The 22,305-nt window shown below is 62.5% G+C and overlaps 2 protein-coding genes across 2 annotated transcripts in view; both read left to right on the top strand.

Annotated features, from left to right (window-relative positions):
• The first annotated feature begins 2,173 nt into the window (after positions 1 to 2,173).
• AGRP (agouti related neuropeptide) lies at positions 2,174 to 5,962 on the top strand. The gene is given in 5 exon segments (XM_068168403.1): positions 2,174 to 2,471; positions 4,163 to 4,356; positions 4,613 to 4,701; positions 5,531 to 5,575; positions 5,577 to 5,962. Coding segments are annotated over 4 exon segments (459 nt in total). The 5' UTR covers positions 2,174 to 2,471; positions 4,163 to 4,178; the 3' UTR covers positions 5,724 to 5,962.
• Positions 5,963 to 8,388: 2,426 nt separating this feature from the next.
• ATP6V0D1 (ATPase H+ transporting V0 subunit d1) overlaps positions 8,389 to 22,305 on the top strand; it is a 51,333-nt gene continuing 37,416 nt past the window's right edge. The window contains exon 1 of the mRNA XM_068168415.1: positions 8,389 to 8,574. Coding sequence (XP_068024516.1) covers positions 8,445 to 8,574 — 130 coding nt within the window. The 5' untranslated portion in view covers positions 8,389 to 8,444. The remainder of the gene's footprint in view (positions 8,575 to 22,305) is intronic.

The following is a 22,305-nucleotide window of genomic DNA, read 5'->3' as shown; positions in this document are numbered from 1 at the left end:
CCCCGGGGCTGAGCACAGGGGATGCTCATCACACCCTCCAAGGGCTGAGCACAGGGGATGCTCATCACACCCTCCAAGGGCTGAGCACAGGGGATGCTCATCACACCCTCCAAGGGCTGAGCACAGGGGATGCTCATCACACCCTCCAAGGGCTGAGCACCGGGGATGCTCATCACACCCTCCCGGGGCTGAGCACAGGGGATGCTCATCACAGACCCCCGGGGCTGAGCACAGGGGATGCTCATCACAGACCCCCAGGGCTGAGCACAGGGGATGCTCATCACACCCTCCCGGGGCTGAGCACAGGGGATGCTCATCACACCTTCCCAGGGCTGAGCACAGGGGATGCTCATCACACCCTCCCGGGGCTGAGCACAGGGAATGCTCATCACAGACCCCCGGGGCTGAGCACAGGGGATGCTCATCACACCTTCCCAGGGCTGAGCACAGGGGATGCTCATCACAGACCTCAGGGCTGAGGCCGAGAGGATGCTCATCACACCTCTCAGCAGCAGGGCCCCCGGCAGCCCCACTCGTGGGCTCTCAGCGCTGCCCGTGAGCGGCTGCTCGGGGCGGCGGGACCGCGCTGGCGGTAACGCTGCTGCTAACGAGTTAAATGAGCAGCCCGCTGGCTTCCAGGAAGGGAGGACGAGCCCCCTGCCCCGGCTTGTCTCCCGAGGGTCCCGTTCCGGGACGAGCTGCCAGCCTTCTGCCCTGGCTCCCGGCCGCCTCTGCCGTGCCACCGAGCGCTCCCTCGCCCACTCCCGGCCCCGGGGCTGCGGGCACGGCCCCGGCCCCGCTCGCCGTGAGCCAGCCTTTCCTGGAAGCGGCGCGGGAGGCGCCCGGCAGCCTCATTTAGCTCGTTAGGGGCCGCGGGGCTGCGCAGATTGAAAAGCTCTCAGCGCGGACGCCCCCGGCCCCGCTAATGCCTTCCCGGCAGGATGCAAACAGCCCCTAATGAGCTGGGCTGGGGCTGCCGTCAGCCGGGGGCAGCTTGGGCTTGGAGACCTGAGACCCTCCCTGGGCTGGAGGAGCAAGCTCCTGCCAGAGGAACGGGGCTGGAGGAGGCACTCAGCACCCACAAGGACTTCGGGGTTGGGAATGGAAAGAGAGAGAGGGGCTGGGAGACCTGCCCCTAACACCATTTGAGTCTTTATCCAGGCATGCTGCTGAGACCCCCCTGCAGTGCTGGGGCAGCCCTGGGGTCCTCAGCACAGGCAGGGACCTGCTGGAGCAGGGCCAGAGGAGGCCGCAGCAGGGCTGGAAGGGCTCTGCTGTGAGGCCAGGCTGAGAGACTTGGGCTTAGCCTGGAGAAGGCTCCAGGGACACCTTCTGGTGGCCTTGCAGTGCTGGAGGGGCCTCTCAGAAAGCTGGGGACAGTTTGGAGCAGGGCCACTTGTGCCAGGCCAAAGGGTGATGGTTTGAACTGCAAGAGGGAGATGGAGACATGGAGAAATGTTTGGCACTGAGGGTGGGGAGAGCCTGGCCCAGGCTGCCCAGAGGGGTGGGAGCTGCCCCGTGGCTGGCAGCAGTGCAGGGGGGGCTGTGTGAGGCTGTGAGCAACCTGCTGTAGCTGCAGCTGGGTGTTGGACAGAGTGACCCTTCCCAGCCAAACCAGCGGATCCAGGAATGAGAGATGCAGTTAGCAGGGGTGGGGTCTACAGGTGGCAGGTGGTCAGGAGATGGAGGGCTTCTAGAGGCTCTGGCTAGGTGCCCACCAAGAGCTATGGGTGGGCAATATGCCCTTTGAAAAGCAGTGGAGAGCCTGGCCTGTGCTTGGTGAGCAGCCTGCAGCCCTGAGGCTTCTCCAGCCAGGAGCTGGGTGTCACAGAATCACGGCCTGGCTCAGGCTGGAAGGCAGCTCAGAGACCTTCTACTCCAACCTCCCCACCATGGGCAGGGACACCTCTCAACCAGGTGTGGCTGCTGGAGGCCTCATCCAGCCTGGCCTTGAACACCCCATGGCCAACCCATTCCAGAGTCCCACCACTGAAGAACCTCTCCTGCAGCTCCAGTCCAGCCCTGCGCTCCCTCAGCTTCAAACCCTTCCCCCTTGGCCTGTCCCTAGACACCCTCCTGAGCTCCTTATGAGATGTCCTCAGGCTGCAGCCTGGGCGCTGCTCAGGAAGGGTGCCAGGCCCTGCAAGGGTGGTGGGGCTGGCTGCCAGGGGCTGGCTGCCAGGGGCTGGCCTGGGGCCGGGGGGGGTGCGTTGCTCCCCGCAGACCCGTGGGGCGGCAGGGCAGGAGTCCTCGCTCCTCGATCCCCGCCCGGCTGCCGCCGCCTGCAGACAAAGGCCGGCCCGGAGCAGCCCACCTGCCTGCCTGCTCGTTAGCAGAGTCATGTGGCTGGAGCACTTAATTAATAGAGAGCTGCTATAAAGCCCCGGGAGGCTGTGGGGAGGAGGCCACCGGGGCAGAGCGCGGCAGCGGCGAGCTCGGCGAGCGGCAGGCGCCCTCTCCGCTCGGGAGAGGTCAGTGCTCCTCCACGGGAAGGGGCTGGGGGTGCCCGCGGGGTGGCTCCCCAGGCTGTGGAAGGGGTCTCTCCCTGGCTGGGCGGGTTTGTGGGGCTGGGAAGGTGAGGAGTAGCCAGCAGGGCTCTAGGCTCCTGGAGCTGGGGTTCTCCGCGACTCAGCTGCCAGCAGCCACTGGGGGTCCCCTTCCTGGCCCCTTTCCTTTTGCTCCCTAAGAGCCCCCCGTGGATTTATGACAGCTTTCAGGTCCCCAGAGCCCAACTCTGCAGCACCAGCTTGCCCAGTCCTTCCCCTGGTGTGGTCCTCCTCCCCTCAGGGCCCACCCAAGTCCAGCCTCATCCTCTTCTCCTCACCGTGCTTCATCTTTGCCTTCCTCCTTCTCCTTGGTCCTCCCATGAGCAGGGAGGAGGAAGCCAGCCCTGCACTGGCAGCAGGTGGAACCCCCAGGCTGGCCCAGCTGGGGAGGGGGGGAATCTTCTGATGACAGTGTCCATGTCCCAGGCAGTGCTGTGGGGTGCACAGAAGCCATGCAGCTGAGCCTCAGCAGGGGGTTCAGGGAACTGGGTGGCACAGAGCCCCCCTGAAGGGTCTTGGCTGTGACCTTCAGCTCTTTGCTGTGGTCCTTAATTACCTCTGTGCCTGCTCTCCCCACCAGCCTCTGCAGCCACACTTGAGCTTCTCAAAGCCTCTCTCCTTGCTGAGCCCAAGCCCTGGGGTTTGCTTGCAGGAGCAGTGGTAGCAAAGCAGTCTGTCATTTCCCAGGGCCTTCCAGGGAGATGTTGCTGCTCCAGCTGTGGCAGGCAGAAGAGCTCTTGGGTTTCAGCCACGTAAGGTCACTCCTGCCCCTTCCCTGGGCTCCTGCTGGCTGTGGTGCACACCTCCCCATGAGGCTGGGAAAGGAAACGTGGCTCAGGGGCTGGGGGATGTGGAGAAAGCAGAGCTGGGAGAGGAAGATATCAGAGAGGGGTTGGGAGGTACTGGAACTCTGAGAAGGGCTTTGAGGTGCCGGAGCATGTCCAGAGAAGGGTCTGGAGAACAGGGCTGGTGAGGACCAGCTGAGGGACCTGGGGGTGTTTAGCCTGGGGAAAAGAAGGCTCAGGGGAGACCTTCTCACTCTCTACAACTCCCTTTAAGGAGGTTGGAGCCAGCTGGGGCTGGGGGGGGGCTGTCTCTTTTCCTAAGAAACAAGTGGTAGGATAAGAGGAAAGGATCTCAGGTTGCCCCAGGGGAGGTTCAGGTTGGCCATGAGGAACAATTTCTTCCCCAAAAGGGTCATCAAGGCCTGGCCCAGGCTGCCCAGGGCAGTGGTGGAGTCCCCATCCCAGGAAGGGTTTCAAAGCTGTGGAGATGTGGTGCCGAGGGCCGGGGTTTGGTGGTGCCCTGGCAGTGCTGGGGGGGAAGCTTGGACTCTCTTCCAACCAAAGCAATTCTGTGGTTCTCTTGATCCACTCTGTGCTGCTCCCCCCTTGCCCACGAGTGTGCCCAGGCTTGGGGTGCCCCGTGGCACCACAGCACATGGGTTAGCTCTGGAGGCTCCAGGTGAAGCTCTCAGGATGTGTGGTGGCCCAAGAGAGGCTTCAAGTCCAGGAGCACACAGCCCAGGCTGGCAGCCATCTGCCGCGGGGCTGCTCGGGAGGTGGTGACGGTGGAGGCAGAGCCAGGCTGCCCCTGGCCATCCCCTCTCTGTGCAGGTTGTCCCCCAGGACCATGCTGAATGTGCTGCTGCTGTGCTGTGGGCTGCTGCCGGGGCTCCAGGCTGTCCTCAGTGCCGACCTCAGCTGTGGCCACCTGCAGAAGGTGGGAGGTGGGCTGGAGGGGGTGGACAGAGCTCGCTACGCCAGCTTGCTACGCAAGGTCAAGCACGAGGTGTCTGCAGAGCCAGAAGGTGAGTTCTGGGGACCCCACACTCTCCTCCTGCCCCCCATCAGCTGCTGGCTGGCATGCCCAGGAGCTGGAAATCGAAGTGGGGACACAACACAGGAGTTAGATGCAGAGCATCCCCTTGTAAGTGCAGCTTCTGCTCTCCCTGGTCAGCGAGAGCACCTTGGCATCTTGAAGGAACAGGGGGGGTCCCACGGGGAGCAGAATCAGAGCAGCCCCCACCCAGCAGCCCCCTTGTCCATCCTCTCTGTATCCTGCAGGAGCTCTCCCCAGGCTTGAGGGTATGGCCCTGGAGGTCCAAGAAGCCAACGGTGACCTGGTGCAGAGAGGCAGCGTGTCAGAACCACAGGTAATGCCCCCTGAGCCCCCCTGCAGACACCCCAGAGGGCAGCAACAACCTTCTCTGTGCTCTGGGGGCAGTTTGGAACCCAACATGGTGCTGCCTGGGAAGGGAGCATCCCTTTGTCACCTGCTGGGGAGCAGCCAGGGCTGGGACAAGCTGAGGCTGCCTAGAACTATAAGGAGCTCTGGCACTCAGAGGAGGTTGGTCCAAAGCTATGCTCCTGTAATCCATTTAATTAACCTCAAGTGCAGCCTAGGAAGGCTCTGCAGGGCAGAGGGCATAGAAACCTTCGCTAAAGTTGGGGCAGAATGGCCTTGAGAGTGCAGAAAGGCCTTGAGATGTGGTGGATGAGGCAGTGGCACCCACAGAGGGCTCAGTGGTGATGTTCAACAGACCAAGCCCAGAGTTAAGCACAGAATTGCCAGGGCTGGCAGGGACCCCAAGGCTCAGCCAGCTCCAAGCCCCTGCCATGGGCAGGGACACCTCACCCCACAGCAGGTTGCTCACAGCCACCTCCAGCCTGGCTGCAAACACCTCCAGGCATCAGCAGGAGGCTTCCACCACCTCCCTGGGCAGCCTGGGCCAGGCTCTCCCCACCCTCCTGCCCAACAACTTCTTCCTCACAGCCAATCTCCAGCTCCCCACTTCTCCTTTTGCTCCATCCCCCCCAGTCCTGCCCCTCCCTGACGCCCTCAAAAGCCCTTCCCCAGCTTTCCTGCAGCCCCCAGGGCAGGCTGCTGCAGCCACTCCTGGCTTTCTCCCGCACAGTTCTTCGCTGGCACACCGGTCCAGCACCGGGTCTTGCCCTCCTCTTCCTCCTGCCTCTCTCCCGCAGGCCTCCTCCGCGGAGCTGCAGGCTGCGGGCCGTGAGGAGCGCTCCCCCCCGCCGCTGCGTCCGGCTGCTGGAGTCCTGCCTGGGGCAGCAGGTGCCCTGCTGTGACCCCTGTGCCACCTGCTACTGTCGCTTCTTCAACGCGTTCTGCTACTGCAGGAAGATCAGCTCCAGCTTCCCCTGCGGCAAGAACTAGGACCCTGCCCCCGGGGCTGCCGGCTCCCTGCCCGCCCGCGCCGCCGCAGCGCTAATAAACCAGCCCTGAGCAACGAGCCTTTGCCCAGCTGGCAGAGTTCAGTCTGACCCCTCTGGGGCCTTGGAGGAGAGGGAGAGGAGCAGGATGAGGGGACCTGCACCCAGGTGGGCACCACAGTCCCACAGCCGAGAGCCCAGGGCACCTCCACGTCAAAAAGAGGGAGTGAGAATCAGAGCAGCTCCGGCAGGGCTCCTGCCGGTGGGGTGAGTGCTCTCTCGGCAGGGCTGGGGGCTCAGGAGGGGACGTTTGGCTGTGCTGGGAGCTTTGCTTGTGCTGGCAGGGAGTTCAGGGCTCAGCCAGCTCCAAGCCCCTGCCATGGGCAGGGACACCTCACCCCACAGCAGCTTGCTCACAGCCACCTCCAGCCTGGCTGCAAACACCTCCAGGCAGCAGCAGGAGGCTTCCACCACCTCCCTGGGCAGCCTGGGCCAGGCTCTCACCACCCTCCTGCCCAACAGCTTCTTCCTCACAGCCAATCTCCAGCTCCCCACTTCTCCTTTTGCTCCATCTCCCCCAGGCCTGTCCCTCCCTCACCCCCTCCAAAGTCTCTCCCCAGCTTTCCTGCAGCCCCCTGCAGCCCCTGCAAGGCCACCAGAAGGTCTCCCTGGAGCCTTCTCCTCTGCAGCCTGCACAACCCCAACTCTCTCAGGCTGTGCTCAGAGCAGAGCAGAGCAGCTCCAGCCCTCTGCTCAGCCTCCTGGCCCTGCTCTGGACACCTTCCAGCCCCTCCAGAGCCTTCCTGGCACAGAGGCTGCAGAGCTGGGCACAGAGCTGCAGCTGTGGGCTCAGCAGAGCAGTTAGAGGGGCAGAGAATCATAGATGAGTTTGGGTTGGAAGGGACCTTTAAAGGCCACCTAGCCCAGATCTGGTGCAGCAAGCAGGGACATCTGCAGCTGAGCAGGCTGCTCAGAGCCTTGTCCAACCTGGCCTGGCATGGTTCAAGGGATGGGGGATCTACCCCAACTCTGGGCAATCCAGGCCAGTGTTTCCTCACCCTGCCAGTATCAGTCACGATGGTGCAAGGTGCTTTACACCCAAGACCCTGGGGACCAAAGGGCTACCTGCAGTATGGAGGCAACCAGCACAGACCATCACCTCTGCCATGACTGACCCACGTGGGGGGTAAAACCTGTCTGTGGGGCAAACCACAGAAGTGGTGTCCCAAAGGAGTCTGCACTGGGGCCCATACTGCTCTGTATCTTCAGCAGTGATACAGACAGCAGGATCAAAGTGCCCCCTCAGCAAGCCTGAGAGGACAGCAGACTGAGTGCTGCAGCTGACACACCTGAGGGATGGAACTGGTTGCCCAGGGAGGAGGTGGAAGCCTCCTCCTCACCCCTGGAGGTGTTGAAGTACAGGCTGGAGGTGGCTGTGAGCAACCTGCTGTGGGGTGAGGTGTCCCTGCCCATGGCAGGGGCTTGGAGCTGGCTGAGCCCTGAGCTCCCTCCCAGCCCTGACAATTCTATGACTCTAATTCTATGAATCCCTCCAGAGGGAGCTGGACAAGCTTGAGAAATGGGCCTGTGGAAACCTCATGAGCTCCAACAAGACAACCCCTGGGTACCAATCTAGGCTGGGGATGCAGGGCTGGAGAGCAGCCCTGAGGAGAAGGACTTGGGGAGTGCAGGGCTGGAGAGCAGCCAGCACTGAGCACTGCCAGCCCAGCCCCAGCCATGCCCTGGGCTGAGCCCCAGCAGGGTGGGCAGCAGGGGCAGGGAGGGGATTCTGCCCCTCTGCTGTGCTCTGCTGAGCCCTCCCTGCAGTGCTGGGGCAGCTCTGGAGCCCTCAGCACAGACAGGGACCTGCTGGAGCAGGGCAGAGGAGGCCACAGCAGTGCTGGCAGGGCTGGAAGGGCTCTGCTGTGAGGTCAGAGTCAGAGAACTGGGCTTGGGCAGCCTGGAGAAGGCTCCAGGGAGACCTTCTGGTGGCCTTCAGTGCTCAGAGAGCCTCTCAGAGAGCTGGGGACAGAGGCTGGGGCAGGGCCACTTGTGCCAGGCCAAGGGGGGATGGTTTGGACTGCAAAAGGGAGATGGAGAGTTGCGAGAAGGAGAAATGTTGGAGCCTGAGGGTGGGGAGAGCCTGGCCCAGGCTGCCCTGAAAGCTGGGAGCTGCCCCACGGCTGGAGCAGGTCAGGCTGCTTGTGGCTGTGAGGGACCTGCTCTGGCCGGGGATGTCTCCGCTGGCCGCAGCGGGGTTGCACTGGGTGGGCTTTAAAGATCGCTTCCCACCCAACCCATTCCATGGTTCTGCGGAGATCAGGACCGAGGGAGGGTTCAACGCTGCTCCCCGGGGCCGGTATGGGCACAGGCAGCAGCGACCGGCGGTGCTGGGACGGCGGCTTGCCCTGCCCGCCCCTTGGCCCCGCCCCGCCCCTACCATCGCCCCGCCCCGCCCCTACCATCGCCCCGCCCCGCCCCTACCATCGTCCCGCCCCGCCCCTACCATCGCTCCGCCCCTGCCCGCCCCTTGGCCCCGCCCCTACCATCGCTCCGCCCCTGCCCGCCCCTTGGCCCCGCCCCTGCTGCAGCCCCGCCCCTTGGCCCCGCCCCTGCCCCCGCCCCTGCCTCCGCCCCCGCAGTGCCTGCCGGGAGGGGGCGGGCCCGCGCGGCGGGTCACGTGAGGCGGCGGGTCACGTGAGGGCCGCGCGCCGCCGCCGCCGCCATGTCGTCGTTCCCCGAGCTGTACTTCAACGTCGATAACGGCTACCTGGAGGGGCTGGTGCGCGGCTTCAAGGCCGGCGTGCTGCGGCAGGGCGACTACGTCAACCTGGTGCAGTGCGAGAGCCTGGAGGGTGAGTGGCTGGGGGAGGCCCCGGAGGAGGGCGGCCGGCCGGCCCCCGCCCCCACCCCTCACACTGCGAGGGAAGGGCCTGGGGGGGAAGCTCGGCCGGGCTGGGGGGGCCGGGGCCGGGCGGTGCCGTGCTGGGGGGGCCGGGGCCGGGCGGTGCCGTGCTGGGGGGGGCCGGGGCCGGGCGGTGCCGTGCTGGGGGGCTGAGGCCGGGCGGTGCCGTGCTGGGGGCGCCGGGGCCGGGCGGTGCCGTGCTGGGGGGGCCGGGCGGTGCCGTGCTGGGGGCGCCGGGGCCGGGCGGTGCCGTGCTGGGGGGGCCGAGGCCGCACTGTGCCGGGCAGGAAGGGCTGTTGGGGATGCGAGGCCCTGCGCCGCAGTGTGTGTGTGTGGGGCGGGGGGAAGCAGCCGCCGTGGGCTCTGTCTCCTCTTCCTCCCTTGGCACAGCGAGGCCCTTGGGCCCCGTTCTCCCTGCCCCCCGCTGCTGTCTCCCAGCTCAGCTGACTCTGCTTCCCCTGCGGCGGGGCAGCAGCTGACACGGCGGTTCAAGGAAGCTTGAGCCCGCGGCGCTTTCTGCAGGCGGCCCCGCAGCTGTGTCTGCACTTGCAGGCAGCCAGCAGGGTTTGCCAGGCTGTGCCAATCAGCCTCCGGTTCTGCTTTCGCTTCCTTAAGGGCAGGAGGCTCAGGAAGCCTTTGTTGAGGCCAGGGGTGAGGTTCCTGGGGAAGCTTCACTTAATCTCTGGCACCCGTGATGGGGTGTTGAGGAGGGCAGGTTGTGGAGGAAAAGTCCTTGTGGCTGAAGGAGTGCTGGTGGAGAAACATCCAGGGCAGGGCTGCACCCTCAGCAGGCTGGCTGGCAACACCAAGCTGTGTGGTGCAGCAGACAGGCTGGGGGGAAGGGATCCTGCCAGGGGGACCTGGAGAGGCTGGGGGGAAGGATCCATCCAGAGGGACCTGGGCAGGCTGCAGAGCTGGGCCCAGGACAACCTCATGAGGTTCAGCAAGGCCAAGGGCAAGGTCCTGCAGCTGGCTGAGGGCAATCCCAGGCACTGCTAGAGGCTGGGCAGGGACTGGCTGGAGAGCAGCCCTGGAGCAAAGGCCTTGGGGGTGCTGGGGGAGGAGAAGCTCAGCAGCAGCCAGCAGGGAGCACTTGCAGCCCAGAGAGCCAAGCAGAGCCTGGGCTGCAGCAGCAGAAGTGTGGCCAGCAGGGCCAGGGAGGGGATTCTGCCTCTCTGCTCCACTCTGCTGAGCCCACAGCTGCAGCTCTGTGCCCAGCTCTGCAGCCTCTGTGCCAGGAAGGCTCTGGAGGGGCTGGGAGGTGTCCAGAGCAGGGCCAGGAGGCTGAGCAGAGGGCTGGAGCTGCTCTGCTCTGAGCACAGCCTGAGAGAGTTGGGGTTGTGCAGGCTGCAGAGGAGAAGGCTCCAGGGAGACCTTCTGGTGGCCTTGCAGGAGCTGCAGGGGGCTGCAGGAAAGCTGGGGAGGGACTTTGGAGGGGGTGAGGGAGGGACAGGCCTGGGGGGGCTGGAGCAAAAGGAGAAGTGGGGAGCTGGAGATTGGCTGTGAGGAAGAAGTTGTTGGGCAGGAGGGTGGTGAGAGCCTGGCCCAGGCTGCCCAGGGAGGTGGTGGAAGCCTCCTGCTGATGCCTGGAGGTGTTTGCAGCCAGGCTGGAGGTGGCTGTGAGCAACCTGCTGTGGTGTGAGGTGTCCCTGCCCATGGCAGGGGCTTGGAGCTGGCTCAGCCCTGGGGTCCCTTCCAGCCCTGGGGCTCAGAAGTGCCCTGCTGAGTTTCCTCTTGCCTGGGGTCTTGAGTTCTCTCATGTTTGGTTTCCAGCCATTGCCTCTGATCTCAGTCAGTGTCTCTAAACCTGGAGCTGGTTTTTGCTCTGTGGTCCTCACCTCCTGTGCTCTCCTCCTCATCCTGATTAATCAGTGCTGATCTCTTCCTCTCTCTCAGTCCCAGCAGTTTCAGTGGCTGCTGTCCAGAAGCTGGGATCCCAGCTCTCAGGGGGTCAGACCCAGGTCTCTGCAGACAGGCTGGGCACACCTGCAGGGGTGTTGGTTGTTGCTGAGTGGGGCTGTGGTTGCTGGCTCATTCTCCTGTCAGTGCTGGTGAGCCCTCAGCTTCACCCAAGGTGATCCTTGCTGAGCAGCTGAAATTCAGCCTGACTGTCTCCAGCCCTCCCTGGCCAGCTGAAGCCTGGATGCCAGCTGAGGGAGCAAGCTGCCCCCCCAAATGCTGAGACAAGGGAAGGGGAACAGAGTGCTGTGGTGTGCCTCAGTCTCTACCTGCAGCCAGGGTGGTTTCACTTCAGCAGAAGCTCCCCTCTGCAGCTGGACCTTCCCCCAGCTCTGTGCTTGCAGCAGTCTCTCTTCTTGCTGTGGGGCCTGGCAGAGGAGAGTGAAGCAAGGAGTTGGGTGCAAGGCCCTCTCCTCATCTCTTGGCACATCCTCTTTGGTCTCCATTCCATGGCTGTCACACCTGTGGGAGGCTTTCTTCATGTTCTTTGCTTCCTCTGCCAAGTTCAGCCCCAGCTGTGCCTTGGCCCCCCTGCCCCCACCCCTACCCACCCAGGCAGTGGCCCTGTACTCCCCACCCCCTGTGCACTGCCTCCTTGCCCTGCAGTTTGCCTGGCAGCTCCTGGCTCAGCCCTGCTGCTCTCTTCCCTCCCTTGCCTGATCTCTTACCCCCGGGGCAGAAGATTCCTCCTGCTTTGTGGAGAGTGTCCTTCAGGCTCTGCCAGCTCTGCCTGGCTGCCTTGCCCCTGGGGCCAGCTCCCAGCTCCCTTGCTGGCAGCTCCTTGGAGGCTGTTTGCCTGCACTCCAGGGCTCTGGCTGTATTCTTTGCCTGCCCCTGGCTGTGCTCAGAGGTGGTCTGGCTGTGGTGCTTGGGGCTGTGGTTCAGGGGTGCCCCTTGCAGAGCAGGGTTCAGGGTTGGACTTGCTGCTCCTGGAGCTCTGTTCCAAGGTGAATGTTTCTGTGGCTCTGTTCCTGCCTTTGTGCTAGGCAGGAGGCTCAGCATGCCCTGAGCTGTCACTTCATCACCTTCACTGCAGGTCACTTCCTCTGTGGAGGCCTTTCCTGCCCCTTCTCCTTTCCCCCTGCTTTGCCTTCTGAGCCAGGCTGTGTAAAACTGGCTGTCCCCTGGAGCTGTGCTTGGAATGAGTCAGGCTGGAGCTGCCCTGTGCTGCTTGTGGTCTCCCTGCTGTCCAGCCTCTGACAGCTGGCTGGTGGCAGTGGCTGCTCTGCTCCCCCTCAGGCTTCATTCAGAGCCTGAAGCTGTTCCAAGCTCTCTGCCCATCCTGTTGCTCCTCCCCTTGGCTTTCTGTGTGCTCTTGGTGGGGGTTTGCCTTGCTGCTGCTCACTGCCCCTGGGCTGTGGTCAGGCTGTTTGGTTCTCTGTCCCTCTGGCTTTCCCTGTGCCTGTTCTCTGTGCTGCACAGGCTCTCTGATGTGCACTCCTGCTCCCCCAGTGCCTGGCTGCACTAAACCCAGCCAGGGGGTGGTTTGTTAGCAGCCCAGTGAGTGTTCAGGCATGAAGTGCTCACAGATCCTTCCCCACTGCTGGGGTTTGGTGTTGCTGCTGGCCCCTGTGGGTGAGCCTGGCGCTGCAGCCAGTCCCAGGCCTGGAGTGGGTGCTTGAGCACCTTGGCCCTGCCTGGTCCCTGGTACTGACAATGCCTGCAGGATGCTGTGCTTCCAGGTCTGAGCTGCTGCTCCCTCTCCTGTGCTTGGAGGGCATTGACTCCTCTGCTTCAGGACCTGTGCTGGCAGCTTAGTGCTGCTGGTGGGAGGAGATCCTGCTCCTCTGCCTGCATCCTCTGTCACTTCTGGCCAGACAGCTGGCCTGCAGAGCTAGCAGAAGGAGCCAGGGAGCAGCATAGTTTTCCACTGTTTCAAAATGGGGTAGTTGATGATCTGCTCAGCCACCTGGATCCCCACAAGTCCATGGGACAGGATGGGATCCATCCTAGGGTGCTGAGGGAGCTGTCAGAGGAGCTGGCCAGGCTGCTCTCCATCATTTTTCAGCAGTCCTGGCTCACTGGAGATGTCCCAGAGGACTGGAAGCTGCCAATGTAGTGCCCATCCACAAGAAGGGCTGGTTGGATGAGCCAGGGAATTATAGGCCTGTCAGCCTGACCTCAGTGCCAGGCAAGATCATGGAACAGGTCACCCTGAGTGCAATAACACAACACTTAGAGGATGGCCAAGGGATCAGGCCTAGCCAGCATGGATTTAGGAAGGGCAGGTCCTGCCTGACCAACCTGATCTCCTTCTATGATCAGGTGACTGCCTGGTGGATGTGGGGCAGGCTGTGGATGTAGTCTACCTGGACCTCAGCAAGGCCTTTGACACCGTCCCCCATAGCAAACTGCTGGCCAAGCTGTCAGCCCCTGGCTGGGACAGCAGCTCTCTGAGCTGGGTTAGGAACTGGCTGGATGGCCGAACCCAGAGAGTGGTGGTGAATGGTGCCACATCCAGCTGGAGGCCAGTCAGTAGTGGAGTCCCCCAGGGATCAGTGCTGGGCCCTGTGCTCTTTAACATCTTTATTGATGATCTGGATGAGGGCATTGAGTCCATCAGCAGTAAATTTGCTGACAACACCAAGCTGGGGGCAGGAGTTGATCTGTTAGAGGGCAGAAGGGCTCTGCAGAGGGACCTGGACAGGCTGGACAGATGGGCAGAGGCCAAGGGCAGGAGATTGAACACATCCAAGTGCCAGGTGCTGCACATTGGCCACAGCAACCCCAGGCAGAGCTACAGGCTGGGGTCAGAGTGGCTGAGAGCAGCCAGGCAGAGAGGGACCTGGGGGTGCTGGTCGATGGTAGGCTGAACATGAGCCTGCAGTGTGCCCAGGCAGCCAAGAGGGCCAATGGCATCCTGGCCTGCATCAGGAACAGTGTGGCCAGCAGGAGCAGGGAGCTCATCCTGCCCCTGTACACTGCACTGGTTAGGTCACACCTCGAGTCCTGTGTCCAGTTCTGGGCCCCTCAGTTTAGGAAGGAGGTTGACTTGCTGGAACGAGTCCAGAGAAGAGCAACGAAGTTGGTGAGGGGTCTGGAGCACAGCCCTGTGAGGAGAGGCTGAGGGGGCTGGGGTTGCTTAGCCTGGAGAAGAGGAGGCTCAGGGGAGACCTTCTTGCTCTCTCCAACTACCTGAAGGGAGGTTGTAGACAGGCAGAGGTTGGTCTCTTCTCCCAGGCAGCCAGCACCAGAACAAGAGGACACAGTCTCAGGCTGCGCCAGGGGAAGTTCAGGCTGGAGGTCAGGAGGAAGTTCTACACAGAGAGAGAGATTGCCCATTGGAATGGGCTGCCTGGGGAGGTGGTGGAGTCACCGTCACTGGAGGTGTTCAGGAGGAGACTTGCTGGGGTGCTTGGTGCCACGGGTTAGTTGTTTAGGTGGTGTTGGGTGATAGGTTGGACACAATGATCTTGAAGGTCTCTTCCAACCTGGTTTATTCTATTCTATTCTGTTTGTGTGAGCAGTTCAGGCTCCTGCTTGAGTCCAGAAGAGAGCCAAGGAGGCCCTCTGTGGGCCGGCAGGCTGCTGAGATGGCCTCAAGGAGCAGGAGAACATGACTGGGAGTGAGGGAAGGACATGGGAGCTGCTCTGGCTTAACCTTTCCTGGAAAACTCATCACAAACGTTGTCAGTCCTTCCTTTCAGCTACAGAGGGCCTGGGGCTGTGGTTGAGCCTCAGCCAGAGCCCCTCCTGTGCCGCCCTCCTGCCGCCCCCCTCCTGCCCCCCCCCCTCCTGCGCCCCCCCCCCTCCTGCTCCCCCCCCCCCCTCCTGCGCTCCCCCCCCTCTGCTGGGTTATCCTTGGGACCCACCTGGCCCTCCCTGTCTCCAGTTCCTGCTTCTGACAGCAGATGTCAGTGAAGGACCTGGAGCTGCTTCCCCCCGCTCGCCTGCTGGGAGCATTGCTCTGTTCTGCAGTGGAAGCTCTCTTGGCCAAGCAGGCCGCTTGGCTGCTCAGACTGCTGCTGTCAGAGGATGGTGAGCTGGCCCCAGCTCCTGGAAGCTGGGGGAGGCTGTTGGAGCTCTACTGTCATCATGAGGGCCCCTGAGCAAGCTGGGGACAGGCTTCTGAGCAGGGCCTTCCCTGCAGGCCAAGGGGGGATGGTTTGAACTGGAAGAGGGAAATTGAGAGTGGAGAGAAGGAGAAATGTTGGAGCCTGAGGGTGGGGAGAGCCTGGCCCAGGCTGCCCAGGGGGGTGGGAGCTGCCCCAGGGCTGCAGCCATTCCAGGTCCTGTCGTGTGGGGCTGTGAGCAGCCTGCTCTGGCTGTAGATGACCCTGCTGACTGCAGGGGTGGGGGTGAGTAGATGACCTTGCAAGGTCCCTGGCAACCCAAACCAGTCTGGGATTGTGTGATCTCTGGAGAGCAAACTGCTGCTGGGGCAGGTGGGCAGAGTTTGTTGTGGGACAGGAGGTTGTAGCAGGCTTTGCTGCTGCTCTGCAGGAGGCTCAGGGAGCCTGGAGGGTGCACAGATCATCTCCTTTAGAAACAGCAGCTACTTTACCTCCAAGACAGGGCTCAGAAGCCTTTCAGTGCTGATGTTCCTCCTGCTGCCACAGTGTAGGAAACACTGAGTCATGGCCTGCCAGTGTTGAAGAGGTGATGGGCATGGTGGGTGCTGGTGCCTCTCCACCTGCAGCTGGATCAGCTGAGGGCCTCTGTGTTTGATGTGGAGACGGAGGGAGGAGGTCTGTCCTGCCTTTGGCTCAAGCTGTCTGTGCAGATAGTCTCATCACCCCTCAAGGGTTTCTTGTGCTTTCTTTGTGCCTCTCAGCCTGCAGTCTCTCTCTGCTCTGGCCTTGGCCTGTGACAGCTCTTGGCCTCTCTGTTTTGCTGTGGTGGTGTGGGGTCCCATCAGCTTGGTGGAGAGGAGAGTAGGCCCAAGGTGTGCTTGGAGGCAAAGGTGGCTAGGAGCAGAGCAATGAGTGTGCCTCTGTTAGGAAGAAAGGGTTTCTAAGCCTGCAGCTCTCTTTTACCTCCTCAGTTGGGTCCCCAGGCTGCAGTGACCTCAAGAGCAAAGCCAAGGAGCTTGAAGCAAGCAGGGGACACTTGTGCTAGGCTGCCTGGTGCAGGGCATGGTGCTCTGCACAGTGGCACTCTCACATGTGCCCTGCTCTGCCACAGGCACTTCTGTGGCAATGTGTAGTGAGCACTGAGCTGCTGAGGCAGGCCTGGAGGCTGGTGAATAAACCAAGGCTGGGCAGGTTGGGTTTGAGTCCTGAGGAGCATTTCCAGGTCTGCTGTCTGTAGCCTCTGCTGCCCAGAGGGGAGTTCTGCTTTCATGGAACTGCCAGGGCTGGCAGGGAGCCCAGGGCTCAGCTAGCTCCAAGCCCCTGCCATGGGCAGGGACAACTCACACCACAGCAGCTTGCTCACAGCCACCTCCAGCCTGGCTGCAAACACCTCCAGGCATCAGCAGGAGGCTTCCACCACCTCCCTGGGCAGCCTGGGCCAGGCTCTCACCACCCTCCTGCCCAACAACTTCTTCCTCACAGCCAATCTCCAGCTCCCCACTTCTCCTTTTGCTCCAGCCCCCCCAGTCCTGTCCCTCCCTGGCACCCTCCAAAGTCCCTCCCCAGCTCTCCTGCAGCTCCTGGAAGGCCACAATTGGTCTCCTCAGAGACAGGCAGCCTCAGGAGTGAATTGCTCAAGCCTTCCTGTCCACTTTTCCTCCTACTCCCTCCTCTTCCCTCCTTCTCCACACAGAGGAGAGGTGAAGTGTGTCTGTCTTCCCCTTGTCTGAGCACAGGAGAGCTACACCCATTGCAGCAAAGGCCTGAGCAGTGCTGTGGGCTCTTGGCCCAACAGATAGGTCACAGAATCATAGAACTCTTACAGCTGGAAAAGGCCTCCAAGATCTTCCCCTGGAGGGTGGTGAGAGCCTGGCCCAGGCTGCCCAGGGAGGTGGTGGAAGCCTCCTGCTGATGCCTGGAGGTGTTTGCAGCCAGGCTGGAGGTGGCTGTGAGCAAGCTGCTGTGGGGTGAGGTGTCCCTGCCCATGGCAGGGGCTTGGAGCTGGCTGAGCCCTGGGGTCCCTGCCTGCCCTGGCAGCTGGGTGATGACAGCCTCTGGCCATGCCCCAAGCACCACCATGGCCAGCAAACCAAGGTGAGAAGTTGTGGAGCCTGTCCTCTGCATCTGCCTTCTGCTGAGTGCAGTCTGCCTTTGTCCTCACAGTCCCAGGGCTGTTTGGGTTTCTTCCCTCCCCCAGGGGCCTCCTTTGGTGTTACAGAGTGTTCTCAGCACCTCTCTGCTGGGAGGAGCCTGGGGGAGGCTGTGCTGCAGTTCCTGTGCCTGTCTGGTCACTGTGAGTCTGGAGTCTGGCTGGAGCTGGGCTCCTCTCACATCTTGACTACGTGGACACTGTGTCCTCTCTTGTGTGGGGAAGTTGCACTGCTTCCAGGGCTGCAGACCACCCTTAAGAGTGCTTCTGGCACCCTGGTGCATGGTGGAGCTCCCTGTGAGCTCCCTGTGCTCTGCTGGCTCTGGGAGGAGTGGGACTGAGCCTTTCCTGTGCAGCCAGCTAAGGGCCAGATCCTGCTCTGGAGCCACATCAACCCCATGAGCACTCCAGGCTGGAGGCAGAGTGTCTGGAAGCTGCTTGGCAGAGAGGGACCTGGGAATGGTGGTTGGCAGAGGCTGAAGATGATCCAGGCTCTGCCCAGGTGGCCACGAAGGGCACCAGCAGCCTGGCCTGCATCAGCAATGGTGTGGCCAGAGGAGCAGGGCAGGGATTGCACCTCGGTACTGGGTACTGGGGAGGCTGTACCGTGCATCCTGGGCACAGTTGTGTCCCTGAGGGGCTGGAGCATGCCCAGAGGAGGGCAGCAAAGCTGGGGAAGGGTTCAGAGCACAACTCTTGTGAGGAGCAGCTGAGAGTTGCTCAGACTGGAGAAAAGGAGGCTCTGGGGGGAGACCTTCTGGCTCTCTCCACCTCCCTGAAAGGAGGCTGGAGCCTTGAGCAGGGTTGGTCTCTTCTCCCAGGGAGCACGCAGCAGACAGGAGGAGATGGCCTCAAGTTGCTCTAGGGGAGGTTTAGGCTGGGCATGAGCAACAGTTTCTTCCCCAAAAGACCCAGGAGCCCTGGAGTGGGCTGCCCAAGGCAGGGCTGGGGTTCCTGTCCCTGGAGAGGTTTCCAAGCCCTGTAGGTGTGGTGCAGAGCTGCCCTGGCAGGGCTGGGTTTGTGGCTGGACTCAAGGACCTTAAAGGTCTCTTCCAGCCTTCATGGTTGTGTGATGCCTTTGTACAGCCAAGCAAGGAATGGTCCTGAGGTGTGGCCATGCTTGGATCCATCCCAGAGCTGCCAGGGCTGGCAGGGACCCCAAGGCTCAGGCAGCTCCAAGCCCCTGCCATGGGCAGGGACACCTCACCCCACAGCAGGTTGCTCACAGCCACCTCCAGCCTGGCTGCAAACACCTCCAGGGATGGAGGAGCTTCCACCACCCCCCTGGGCAGCCTGGTCAGTCTGAATCCAAGCCATGATGTGGTAGGGACCTTTGGGGAGCACAGCAATGATGCCCTCTGTCTCCTGACACCTAGGAGCCCTTTGTGAAGAGCTGAGCCTTGCTGGGGCTGGAGAGAGCTGTGCCCCTTTGCCATCCAGGAAAGCTCCTGGAGAGAGCAGTGAGAGCAGGGCAGGAGGGTACAGACCAGGCCATTCCTGCCCTGTGGCTGCTGGGGCAGCAGCACAGAGTGGCCAGAAGGCTGCCCTGCTGCTTCTGGGGCTTTGTGCTGTCTCCTCCTGTATCAGCAGTGAGGGTGGCTGGCTGCTGAGCTGTGCTGCTACAAGGAGCTGAAGGCAAACATTGCTCCCTGGCAGCAGGGTGGCACTTCCCTGGCTTCTGCATCCTGGTAGCAAACAAACCCTGCGGTCTCTGGCTCCCTGCAGGGTTCAGCAGAGGCTCTCTGCTGTTTGTCCTGGCCTCCTGCAGCAGGCAGAGAGCTGCTCCATGCCTTCTCCCAGCTAAACTCCAAGCAGCAGCTGAGGTCATCCTCTGCTCAGTGGTGCAGCTGCAGGCCTTGTTTGGGTCAGGAGGAGCTGGTGTCTGGGCTCCCTGGCAGGTAGGGGCTCTGGCAGTGCTTTGGGCTTGTTTTTCCTCTGCTGTCAGCTCCTGCAGTGTGAGCCTGCTTCCTGCCCTCTTCCCCTCTGCTTCTCTCCAGGGGCTGGCTGATGCCTTGTTAGTTCACTGCACTCCTGAGGTCCCAGCCCTGACTTTGTGCTTCTGGAGGGGGGTGAAAGGGGAGGTGCAGGGGTGCAGCTTGCTGGGGATGCAGCAGGTCACATTTTGGGCAGTTTGGCTGAGGGGCTCCTAAAGGAGGCAAGGCCTGACCATGCTGGGTGTAAAACTCTGAGGGAGGTGGATTCATGCCTGGGGAGAGCTGGGCTGGAGGCACAGGCTGCTGGTTGGTGCTGAGGGCATCCCAAACACCGAGTTGAAGGGCTGGAGGTGAGGCACTGATGGCATAAGGCTGCTGCTCTGTGCCCAGCTCAGAAGAAAGGTGGCAGCAGGCTGCCAGGGGAGTGCAGCCATGGGGAGGGGCTTACATCCTGCAGGGAATAGCATCATAGTATCAGTCAGGGTTGGAAGGGACCACAAGGGTCAGTCAGTTCCAACCCCCCTGCCATGGGCAGGGACACCCCACACTAGATCAGGCTGCCCAGAGCCTCATCCAGCCTGGCCTTAAACACCTCCAGGGACAGGGCCCCAACCACCTCCCTGCACAACCCATTCCAGGCCTTCACCACTCTCATGGGGAAGAACTTCCTCCTCCCCTCCAGCCTCAATCTCCCCATCTCCAGCTCCATTCCATTCCCCCTAGTCCTATCACTGCCTGAGATCCTGAGCAGTCCCTCCCCAGCCTTCCTGGAGCCCCCTTCAGATCCTGGAAGGCCACAATGAGGTCACCTGGGAGCCTTCTCCTCTCCAGACTGAACAGTCCCAACTCCTTCAGTCTGTCCTCACAGCAGAGCAGCTCCAGCCCTCTGCTCATCCTCCTGGCCCTTCTCTGGACACCTTCCAGCACCTCCAGATCCCTCTTGCCATAGAGGCTCCAGAACTGGAGGCAGGACTCCAGGTGGGGTCTCCCCAGAGCTGAGCAGAGGGGGAGGATCACCTCCCTTGCCCTGCTGGCCACACTTCTCCTGCTGCAGCCCAGGCTCTGGTTGGCTTTCTGGGCTGCAAGTGCACACTGAGAGCTCCTGGTGAGCTTCTCCTCCCCCAGCACCCCCAAGGCTCTCTCCTCAGGGCTGCTTTCCAGCCAGTCCCTGCCCAGCCTGGATTTGTGCCTGGGGTTGCCTCCCCCCAGCTGCAGGACCCTGCCCTTGGTCTTGTTGAACCTCCTGAGGTTGGCTTGTGCCCACCTCTCCAGCCTGTCCAGGTCCCTCTGGATGGATCCCTTCCCTCCAGCCTGTCCAGGTCCCTCTGGATGGATCCCTTCCCTCCAGCCTGTCCAGGTCCCTCTGGATGGATCCCTTCCCTCCAGCCTGTCCAGGTCCCTCTGGATGGATCCCTTCCCTCCAGCCTGTCCAGGTCCCTCTGGATGGATCCCTTCCCTCCAGCCTGTCCAGGTCCCTCTGGCTGGATCCCTTCCCTCCAGCCTGTCCAGGTCCCTCTGGCTGGATCCCTTCCCTCCAGCCTGTCCAGGTCCCTCTGGCTGGATCCCTTCCCTCCAGCCTGTCCAGGTCCCTCTGGATGGATCCCTTCCCTCCAGCCTGTCCAGGTCCCTCTGGATGGATCCCTTCCCCCCAGCCTGCCCAGGTCCCTCTGGCTGGATCCCTTCCCTCCAGCCTGTCCAGGTCCCTCTGGATGGATCCCTTCCCTCCAGCCTGTCCAGGTCCCTCTGGATAGATCCCTTCCCCCCAGCCTGCCCAGGTCCCTCTGGATAGATCCCTTCCCCCCAGCCTGCCCAGGTCCCTCTGGATGGATCCCTTCCCTCCAGCTGTCTGCTGCACCGCACAGCTTGGTGCCATCAGCGACCCTGCTGAGGGTGTAAAGGCTCTCTGGGTGCTGCTTGGGTGAGGTTCCAGAGAAGCAGCTGGAGGAGCATCCGAGGTGGCTCCAAGCAGCAGCAAGCTGAGCAGCAGGGACTGCAGCATGCCTGCAGCCTGCCCGGGGGAGCGGTGGGGCCGAGCTGCTGTGTGCCTGGGGCCGGGAGGTGGCCAAGCAGCCTTTGATGTCTGCATCCGGCCCCTGGGGTCGCAGCAGCTAAGGGCTCGGGAGGGGCTGCCGGGCTGGGAAGGGGCTGCCGGGCTCGGGAGCTGTTAACGCTGATCCCTGCAGGCAGCCGCAGGCTCAGCCCTCCCTGCCCGTGCCAGAGCCCCTACCCCGACTCCCCCTCTGCAGTGCAGTTCCAGCAGCATGCTGGGAGCAGGCAGGGGGCTGCTGGCACCCTGGGGCACTCTGTCTGAGCAGGGCTTACCGGGCAGCCTGTGGTCACTGCCAGATGGCTGAAAGGCCACTGAGCAATCAGCCCTGTCTGCTGGGGCAGCAGGGGCAGGGAGGGCATTCTGCCCCTCTGCTCAGACCCCCCTGCAGGGCTGGGGCAGCTCTGGAGCCCTCAGCACAGACAGGGACCTGCTGGAGGCCCTGCAGGAGGCCACAGCAGTGCTGGCAGGGCTGGAAGGGCTCTGCTGTGAGGCCAGGCTGAGAGAGTTGGGCTTGGGCAGCCTGGAGAAGAGAAGGCTCCAGGGAGACCTAGCAGCCTTGCAATGCTTGAAGAGGGCCCACAGGGGAGCTGGAGAGGTACCCTTTACAAAGGCATGGAGTGACAGGACAAGGGCTGAGGGCTTCAGGCTGGCAGAAGCTGGATTTAGATGAGGCAGGAGGTGGAAATTCTTGCCTTGAGGGTGGGGAGGCACTGGACCAGGCTTCCCAGAGAAGCTGTGGAGGCTCCAAGCCTGGAAGTGTTCAAAGCCAGGTTGGATGAGGCCTTGACCAGCATGGTCTAGCAGGAGGGGTCCCTGCCCATGGCAGAGGGCTTGGAACTAGATGACCTTTAAGGTCCCTTCCAACCCAAACCAGTCTCTGGTTCTAATGACTCAGTCTCTTGTTGTGGCCAAGCACACTTGCAGGAGATGATCCTCTTGTCCCTGTGGACCTGAAGTCCTTGAAGAAAATGCCATCTGGAGTGTTGAGGTGTGGTGCTGAGCTTTGGTTGTGTTTACCCTCAGTAAAACCAGAGGGCTGATCTGAGAGCTGGAAGGAGCTGACTTGCAAGCCCGTGGTGTGGTCATCCCCATTGCTCCCTGGCTTGGACACTCACCAGAAGGAATCTGTGCCTCTGACAGGCTGTGACCTGGCCAGGACTCGCTGGCTTTGGCAGGGGAGGGGAGAGAATGGAAGTGCTGTGGTCATCCAAGTGCTCCCTGGCCCAAGGCTGGCTCCCTCTGCCTCTTTCAATGCATGGAGTGCTGGGGGCAATGCCAAGGTGGGCAAACCCCCTGCCAGCAGCAGGCACTGGGCTGAGGCCTTGGGCTGCTGCTCTTAGCATCCCAAGGAGCTGATCTGGAGGGGCAGGGCTCCCCCCCATGAGCATCAGGGCTCCCCCCCTCTGGAGCAGGGCTCCCCTCTGGAACAGCAGGGCTCCCCTCTCGAGCAGGGCTCCCCTCTGGAGCAGGGCTCCCCCCTGCAGCAGCAGGGCTCCCCCCTGGAGCAGGGCAGGCAGCCTCTCCTCGGCCTGCAGCGTGTGGGATCTCTGGCAGCCGCCCCTGCTGCTGAGGCTGC

This window comes from Melanerpes formicivorus, unplaced genomic scaffold (assembly GCF_026170545.1).
Source record: "Melanerpes formicivorus ecotype bairdi unplaced genomic scaffold, bMelFor1.0.p_v2 SCAF_137, whole genome shotgun sequence".
Classification (NCBI taxonomy): Eukaryota; Metazoa; Chordata; class Aves; order Piciformes; family Picidae; genus Melanerpes; species Melanerpes formicivorus.
Note: the sequence above shows the minus strand (reverse complement) of the source record. Positions and strands in the feature narration are given on the sequence as shown.